This window comes from Takifugu rubripes, chromosome 6 (assembly GCF_901000725.2).
Source record: "Takifugu rubripes chromosome 6, fTakRub1.2, whole genome shotgun sequence".
NCBI classification, from domain to species: Eukaryota; Metazoa; Chordata; class Actinopteri; order Tetraodontiformes; family Tetraodontidae; genus Takifugu; species Takifugu rubripes.
Genome location: NC_042290.1, coordinates 11,059,384 through 11,068,519, shown reverse-complemented (window position 1 = coordinate 11,068,519; position 9,136 = coordinate 11,059,384). Strand labels below are relative to the sequence as shown.

Sequence of the window (9,136 nt, the reverse complement as noted above, 5' to 3'; positions counted from 1 at the left end):
CGAGCACTCCACGTCAGGTGTAATCGCACGTCTTTAATATAAGAAACACCAATAAATCTCCTTTGGCCAGGAACCACACACACTGGTAATATCACAAGTGCGGTAGCACCCTCGCACACACAGTTTTTTAGATATTGAGGTGATCGGTTATTGTAAAAAATGTGAAAAGGTCAGCAGAGGGATGAGAAAAGAGTCCAATATTACGCTACGCTACTGCGCAACAACAGAACACCCATAGTAAGAGACAAAGGCAGAAAAATGTGGGAGTACTGAAAAAATCCCAAAAACTAAGTTATGGTATACTGTAAATGTAAAAATGTAAAGAATCGTTAAAATCCAACACATTTGAGTTCTTTTCAGTCAACAATAAAGTGCATCAGATTCTTACAAGTGAACTTCTTCCAGTAAACAACAAAAACATGCAAAACACACAGCAATATTTGCAATTCACAGCTGCTCTAGACTAACAAGCCCCACATAGAAGATGCCGTTTGCGTTACATCCTATGGATCTACCCTACTGACGTCTCCGCCCGGCTCTTTCTAACCCAAGTGAATGCGAAGAATGTGCGTGTTTGTGGCGTGGGTCCAGTCACAGCGCTAGCAGCGATGGGGTGTGTCCCACCACATGTTTGGGGTGAAGTCTGCTTTTAGGTTTGGGTTGAACTTCTGAAGAGTCACTTGCTCGCGTGCAAAGTGTCCTGGAACTTGGTGCCGGTGTAGCGTACGTGGAAGCCTTTCCTGTTGATGCTGTCGTCCGAGTGGAACTTCAGAAGCAGGGCGTCCCCCGCTGAGTGGATCTCCTCGGGGGTCTGAGACAAAACCAAGCGACACACATATAAGAGCACGTTCATCCGGTTCAGCCCGACCTCGCTGCGTCGAGGCTCACCCCCGATCCACAGTAGCGGCCCAGCCTGGGCGACTTGGCGTCGGCGCCGTCGTACAGTTCCACGTAATCGTAGCTGCAGTCGGCTTCCTCCTCGATCTCAAACACTTGGAAGATGATCTCCACGCCGTAACCTTTCTCAGCAGAGACCACCCACAGACAGTCCGAGCCGCTGGGGTAGTTGTTATCTCCAAACTGGGCGTGAGAGTACAGATCCTTTGTCTTGACCTCGGCCTTAAGGCTTCCTCCGCATTCTGGGGAAAACGCAACCACAAAATTAAAGAGGTCAAAACGGAGAACTCGTAAAGAATGCCTGGCGGCTAAACACGGCGGGAGTGGACCAGCGGTTCAGACCCACTGATCTATTTTAACCCTGGAGTGCAATTTTATCAGTATTCAAAAGCCCTTCTTTGAGTGTGTGTGTGTGTGTGTGTGTGTGTGTGTTGGGGGGGGGGGGGAGTCGTGGCTCGCCTGCATCATACGACGCCTCGAAGCCTCTCTTCTGCACAGAGTTGTCGGAGAAAAAGCGCAGGAACATTTTGTTGCCGCTGGAGACGACGGGAGGAGCCTTCTTGGTGCCACAGAAGCGGCCCAGGCTGGGGGAGCGCGTGTCCCGCCCGTCGTAGATTTCCACGTGATCATAGGCGCACTCCAGATGAGCTTCCATGTCGACCTCGTTGAACACCTGGAAGGCATTTGAAAATGTCGGAAAACCTGGAAAACGGTTGCTTTCACTGATGTGGAACGAGAGTTGGCAGACCAGTTTGACGCGGTGGCCCGGGGTGGTGGACAGAACCCAGGTGCAGGCCTTCTTACTGGGGTATCTATCCGGCCAGTTGGGGCTGCTTATTGTGCCTGACACACTGTTGACAACATGGTCACAACCCGCTGGGACACACAACACACAACAATGTCAGAGGAAAACAATGATGGCTGCGTCACTGAGGAGGTCACGTAATTTCCCCTGGTTCAACACAGGTGCCAAGAGGGGGGGGGGGGGGGGCAGGTATGACGTGACCTACAGTTGGACCAGCAGCACCAGGGACCGAGGACACGCTCACCTTCCTTGCAGTCGTGCTTGTTGTCGTGCAGCATGAAGCCGCTGCGACACTGACAGCTGTAGCTGCCGAAGGTGTTGACGCACTCGTGCTGGCAGCCGCCGTTTTCTTTGGAACACTCGTCGATATCTGTCGCAACGCAGAGCAAACTTTGAATTTTTAAACACGATGAACGATAAAAACCTCTGATAAAGACACTTTAATGGGCCAGAAGCCAGTGAAAAGGGATCTGGAACGTCGCCCTGATGCTGGTGTGAAAGGCTGCTGTGGGCATTATTCTTAGCCTGGGTTGTACATCCTGAACATTTCCTTCCTCTGAACTTCCTGCCGTCCCTGGACTTACCACAGAAGAAGTGAGCCTTGAACCCCTTCTTGGAGACAGTGTTGTCAGACTTGAACTCAATCCTCAAGTTGTTGTGCTGCGATGTGATGACCTCGGGTTTCTCTGCTCCACAGAACTTCCCGTGAAGCTTTGAGTCTGAAGACAAGCCGCTGCGCACCTCCACGTAATCATATTTACACACCTGACGGAAAGAAACATTCAGAACGGAAGGAAGGAACCTAACAAAGAAAAGTCTCTTTTAATGAACCCACGTCGTTTCCTTCCGTCTCAAACGCATCGAACACCAGAGTGATGCGGTACTGAATGGGTGCCAACAGCTGCCACACACAGTTCTTGTTTGGGGGGTAATCTTTTGGCCACCCTGGTGTAGTGAGGGAGCCATTGAGCTTGGTGACAAACCCCCCACAGGCAGCTGCTGATGGAAGAGAAGACTCATTTTAGTAGTGGACCTGTGAGACCTCAATGACATCATCCAGTCTGGGTTTCTGCAGAAACCGATGACCTTTCGAGCTCCAGTGCGTCTACAGCAGCAGTGGGGCGGTGCTGCCCTCTTGTGGTGGGAGATATATCGGTAGGTAAAATGATGGACAAGTCATAGATAATCAACATTTATCTGAGGAGACAGTTTATGCATTTGGAGAAATATTGGAAAGGCTGGAAAGGGAAAGATCTACAAAAGAAGAATTCGGCAGAAGCATAAATCCTACACACAGGATCGACTGGATCTCCTCTATTTCAGTGTAGTAGCGCTCTAATGATAGTGTTTGCGCCCCACTCACTCTCACAGCTGCGCCTGTCCGCTGCCAGCTCATAACCCGGGTCGCAGGCGCATCTGTAGCTGCCCAGCGTGTTCAGGCAGCGCTGCTGGCAGTGGCCGTTGTCTGGTCGGGAGCACTCGTCCGTCTCTAGGAAAGAACAAACCGCAGTTCACTGCGCTGCCACCGTTTAAACGGCGAGAGGATTTTTCCCACCTTTAAAGAAGTTGGCCGCGAAGCCTGCTTTGTTGACCGACCCATCGGACACGAACTTGAGCCACAGATGGTTCGAGCTGCTGTTGACATCACCCGGCTTCTCGTAACCGCAGTAACGGCCGAGCAGCGGGCCGCTCTCCGTGCCGCCATCCCTCACCTCCACGTAATCGTAGGCACAGCTGTCGTGGAGCTCGATCTGGGGTCAGAACGCCAACCAAAGTTATTTATTTGAGGTTTCTCTTCCACACGTGAGCATCTCCGTTTAAAGAAACATGTTTTTGCTGGGTAAAGATATTTAAAGTGCATTAAAAGGAGACAGTAAATGTTACCTCGAAGGACTGGAAGGACAGGCCAACGCTGAATCCCTCCTCCACTGCGATTTTCCACACGCAGACTTTGTTAGACTGGTAATCATCGGGATAGTTGGGCGACTGGATCTGGCCGGCGTCGCGCTTCACCTCGCCGCCACAGATGGCTACAGGAGAGAGACGCCAGATCGAATCAGCGTCATCAGCAAAAGCGCGCAGTCGGCAGTTCACCATCGGCGTCGTACCCTCGTAAACGGCCGAAAAACCTTTTCCCACCCAGCTGCTGCTGCTCCGGAATTCGATCCACAGCTGACTGTCAGTGGAGACGACTGGACCGGGCAGCGCGTCTCCGCAAAAACGTCCTGCGGGCGCAGACAGAAGCAGGAGGGGACAACGTGCAAGTGCTCAGCAGCCGGTTTATCACAGAGAGACGCTAAAAGAGGAAAGAAACCTTTCAGGGGAGCTTTTCTCCAGAAGCCGTCTCGGACCTCCACGTGGTCGTACCAGCACAGGTGACTCCTGAAGACGTCCAAGGAGGTGAAATTCAGGACAATCTGAGAGCCAGAAGGTCCAGTTTAGAGGGGCTGAAATGGGCTGCCTGAATTCCCCATTTTATTCATTTGAGGTTGGCTCATGGTGAGTATTGCGTTACAGTACAGTAAAATCAACAGGGCGGCGTCTGAAATTCATTGTTTCGCAGCAGGAAATTGGCCGAAATGAACGACATTTACATGAATGTGTCCAGTTTTCCCACTGCAGGTGATAAAAAACACAGAGTACTGGTCATACTGGTCAGCCACCTTCTCTCCAGGAGTGACAGAGATCCTCCAGACGCAGTGAGCGTACGCCGAGTAGCCGTTTGGGAATCCGGGAGAGGAGAAGTTTCCAGTGCTGTCCTGCAGGTTTTCCCCACACTCTGCAACAAGCCAGAACATTGATTATCAACATTGATTTAAGGAAGGAAAATGAACGCGCGTGTGTGTGGCTGCGTGTGGACAGACGTCTCCACCCGGCTGGTGGATGTTTCCTGTGGGAATATTATATTTTCCAATATATTTTCTCTTTGGTTTTGGCAACAGTGGCTCTTACTCGCACATTTGTAGAGCTTGCGGGCCTGTGCAATGTCCCCTCGGCTGAGTTTGGTCCTCTGTCCGATCGGTGGTCTTTCCCCGTTGACGTCATAACGGGGCAGGATGGTGTCCAAGAGGACGCCTCTGAAACAGGACGAATATGACGGTCAGCGTGTCCTGCTGTGACGGACACGTGTTGGTTATTTTATTTAAGCGCCCACCGTCACACACACGTGACACTTTATTGATAAGAGCTTTGGAGGTCTGCGGCTTGGTTCCTATGGTGATGCCCCCATGAATGACAGGCATGTGCAAACAAAATGCTCTGAATGGAGCCTTTGGCCGGTGCCAGGCGGCACTGGAGCCCGCTCTTGAATACCAGAGGGGGGGGGGGAGCCCACTACGGCCCAAATTGTCCAACAAATCCCCAACTGCCAGGCCTTTATTTAGCTTGGCCTGCCGCCATGACCCACACGGGCAAACTGATGATGGAGGTAAAACACCAAAACACGGAGAAAAGCAAAGGGCAGCGTGCACGGGGAAGGGGGGGCAGGTTGTGTGACAATAAAGGTTTAACCCCCCCCCCCCCCCCCCCAAGGTTGCCAAGTCTGTTTAGAACAGAAGAAAAGCAGCAACAAGTTGCCGGACAGATATTTGTTTTTCAGGCCCACCTGGAAAAGGTGTTCCTTGCGTAATGCATGATGCTCCCGAAGTCGTACCCCTCCCCGAGCGAGTCCACCTCGTCCGGCTCCATCTTCAGGAAGTTGTACTCCTGCCCTGCTCAGACAGCGGCCGTGAACGCACGGCCTCCCACTCGAGACGGCCGGCACCGGCGACGTGGACGCTACCTTGTTGGATGTTGTCCCTGACGATGCTGACGTGCTCGTCGCGGTCGGGCCTGGTGTGCTCGTGCCAGAAGCCGATCACGTGACCCAGTTCATGCACCACAATCCCAAACTTATCGCAGTTCTTCCCAATGGAGATGGCCTGAGGGCCTCCCCCCCTCCTCCCTACGTAGGAGCAGCACCTGTGGACACACACACACAAACACACACGCACACACACTGTTTTTGGGGCCCCAGAGAGGTTTTCTTTTATTGATGTGGTGAGTAGAAGCCCCTCCTCCCCTCCCCCGGGGCAACACTCACCCACAAGGCCGGTAGGTGAACACGATGTAGCTCTCTTCGTCCGTCCTCTCCGTGAACGCCACGCAAGTGTGTTTCTCCCAGTGACGCATCGCCTGACGGAAAATGGCGCGCTGGCTCCCTGGGAGCCGTTCAAACGCGACAGCTTTTTTTTAAGAAGCGAAACTTTAGCTGAAAGCTCTGCTGAAAGCTCAAACCTCACCACTGAAGTTGCCACTGATCACGTAAGGGATGACGCCATCGGGCCACATTCGCTCGGGCCTGGAGGTGGCGGCTCTCCTCCGGCGAAGGAGCTTGGGCGCCCCGGCGGCTCTCCGCCTCCTGGCGCCTCCATTGGAGGAGGAACCGTTGACTGGAGGAGGAAGAACCTGGTCACATTCATCCCAGCCCACGGGGGCACATTTACGGGGTGGGTACCTGAGGCGGTGCGGTTGGCGTGGACGGAGTTCTGTCCATCGCCCCGGAACACTTTGAACATGCGGAGGTCTTCCTCATCCAGGGCGATGTCTCCCCAAAAGGCAGCTTGGGGGAGGGGGAGACAAACACGCTTGTGATCTGAATACGCATGTTTCTGTATTGAACTCTCTACTTCCTGAAGCGGAGGAGTTACGCAAGTTTAAAACCAAGGAGGACGAAGCCGAAGCTAACAGCCGTCCCGCTGTAGGTGGGCCCGTGTGGGGGCCCCGTGTGGGGGCCCCGTGAGGGGGCTCCGTGTGTCTGTGTGATCAGCAAACATACCTCGGGAACACAGCGCGACGCGTCGCACGCTGCCAGAGCGCCGCCCCGTCACACCGTCATTTTCATAAACACGTGTTAACTTTACAGCAGCCTCCAGGAATGTGAGAATACAGGAACGGGGCCGTCTCAGGACGGGGGCCGTGAAAAGATTTACGTTTGTGTCCTTTTTAACATCTTTGCTGCTCCAACATCCAGGCTTAAGTCGAGATAAGAGCGTTATTACTGTTAAGGACTGTAGAAAGGTGATTTAATGAAGCTATTTGCAGTGAAATATGTCCATTATGTTCCTGCTCTGTAAGCTAACGTGCACGTCCCTCTGGATATCTGACAGCTCGGAGGTTAATCAAAGCGCCCTCATTAAAACTTAGACGTGATCTTACACACATCACATTCAGCCCGCGCTTCCGCTGCTGTTGCTCTGCGCGGGATTAATGTCATACTTCTACTCCTATGACTCCACTTCCTGCTTAAATCAGCCAACCAGGCAGAAAGCCCCCCCCCCCCCCCCCTTTGATAGCTCATTTAGCCGCGTGATGTAACGACCTTTGAAAGTGCGAATGAAAAGAAGCGGACGGCCCTGCATCGCACTTTGAAGCAAATTCACTCATGCAGAGGGTGACTGTAAATGACTGTCACCCCTGCGGCGTGCACCCGCTCCCCTGCAGCCGAGGGCGGGGGGGGGGGGGGGGGGGGGGGATTCCACCGGCATCCAGCCTGAAAACGGCGCTGGCACGGCCTCGGTGACCTCTAGTCGCCAGGCAACTGCCTCAGAGGAAAGGAGTGGCGTGTTTTGGAAGTTTTCAGAAGTCACAAATGAAACAGGGATCCCAACCAGCCCCCCGAGTGATGAAGGGAGACTGGATCACTCATATCAGCCAATTAAACCGTATTTAATAATTAACCTGCCAAATATGGCAACAGCGGAAATGGAACTTCCAGGGAGGAGAGAGGATTTTAACCCAAAAGCGTCGCGTCACTCTGGATCTACATTACTGAACAAGCAACAAGTGATTCTCGGAAGATTTTTGAATTAAAAAACAAAACAAAACATGCGACTTTGTTGTATTCTGATAGTGAACATTCTGAAGTTAACCCAAACAGGGTCTAATTTATGTCAAATAATCCAATGATGTCATACACACAAGGATTAATGACATTTAAAGTGCGCTGGTGAGATGTGCAGCAGTATTTGCACAGCACGTTATCAGGCTACAGTCTTCTGATTTTCCACGTTCCGTCACGAGATTTTAACAAGTAAAAGAAGCAGTTGAAGTTTCCCACCTAAACAATGAGATGAAAACAGGGCAAAGATTTAGATTTAGAGAATTCTAAATTGCTCGTAGCGTCACGGAGGCCTACATTTAAACCAACAGCCTGCGGATGCCTGCACATATTATATAAACAGCGGACGTTGCTGCTGGTCATCAGTAATTGCAACACACCCTACCTGCTTTACACGGATCTTTGTAGTCGATGGCGTCATCGAGGTGGGTAAAATTAGTGTCCACAAAGTCCCAATTAGCCGCCAGAGAAAGGCGCAGGGAGACGCACAGCAGGAGCGACGCCGCGGGGGCGACTTCCATGGCTTCTGATCAGATGAGCAACAGGATCCACTTCAGGCGGCAGAGGAGCGCAACAAAGTTCCTCCGCAGCGGCGGCCGCGCTGCTTCCTCACGTCTCCATTGTGCTGCGGCGATTCGCTGACAGCGAGAGCAGGGCTCACGCACACACGCGCGCACGCATGTTTCACCTGCAGCTGCACAGCCTGCGCACCACCAGGGTCAGCGGCAAGTGTCAAAACTCACTTTCATATTTAAATGCGCGCCTGACGACGTCGTTTTCCGCATGCGGAGCCGACAGCGGAATTCCGGCAAATGTGTTTTTCCATCACTTTTTTATGTGGTCACAGAGACGTTGCACGAGCTGGCAGGCTGGTTGCCATAGAGTCCGTGAGGTGAGACATATGGGTCCATATGATTGGCTGATAGGTCCGAGAGGAGCTGTCACCTTCATTGATTGATGTGTTCAACCCGATTCTGTAACTTTTAAATGAAATTCATTACTTTACACCAAGACATTTGCTCGGCTACCCCTGAAATGAGACACATAAATACATAATTAAACAAGAATGTTAAATATTTGATTGTGAAGTTGGCATGATTAAGCTATTAGATCCTTAACCCTTATACCATTTTCAGAGGAAATAATTAACACGACGTGAAATCTTAACTTCAGTTGGAGTTATTCTGTCAGTCCAACTGCACAGTTACAAAACTAAGATGAGAGGACAACATTAGGCCTCTTGAGCTGTTTTACACTGACACTGAGGACAAAGGTCAAGCCTGTCTCATTTGTGGGTGAAAGGTCCAACTGACACTTTGTTTGTTGTTCTTTTAAATGAAACAGAAGATCACAGGGGGCTGACAGGGCATGAAGCCAATGAGATGTGAGGAAAAAAGAGGCCAATCCATTGAAACCTTCGGTCGGTGAAGCGCCGGATGAAGGCGTTACTTACCGGATGGTGGGTATATGTCTCCCCCTGCCGGCCATAAAGGAAATTACACGGTGTCGCCACGCTTGTGAAGCCACATGTGCAAACATCTGTATCCCCCCCGCCC

At 51.8% G+C, this 9,136-nt stretch overlaps 1 protein-coding gene across 2 annotated transcripts; it reads right to left on the bottom strand.

Annotated features, from left to right (window-relative positions):
• Positions 1-15: 15 nt before the first annotated feature.
• Positions 16-8,279, bottom strand: LOC101072844 (bone morphogenetic protein 1-like). 2 transcript variants are annotated; one of them, XM_029837463.1, is made up of 20 exons: positions 7,966-8,279; positions 6,198-6,302; positions 5,983-6,132; positions 5,784-5,901; positions 5,484-5,662; positions 5,307-5,412; positions 4,655-4,779; positions 4,366-4,481; positions 4,017-4,119; positions 3,811-3,927; positions 3,587-3,732; positions 3,258-3,453; positions 3,066-3,191; positions 2,538-2,698; positions 2,287-2,467; positions 1,947-2,072; positions 1,646-1,773; positions 1,357-1,570; positions 889-1,139; positions 16-811 (listed from the first exon to the last, which is right to left on the bottom strand). In XM_029837463.1, exons 1-20 carry the CDS (start codon positions 8,099-8,101, stop codon positions 677-679), a joined length of 2,919 nt encoding a protein of 972 aa, XP_029693323.1. In that variant the 5' UTR covers positions 8,102-8,279; the 3' UTR covers positions 16-676. The 2 variants fall into 2 exon arrangements, with proteins under 2 accessions (XP_029693323.1, XP_029693322.1); XM_029837462.1 differs by having other exon boundaries at positions 2,538-2,701; positions 7,966-8,278.
• Positions 8,280-9,136: the final 857 nt, after the last annotated feature.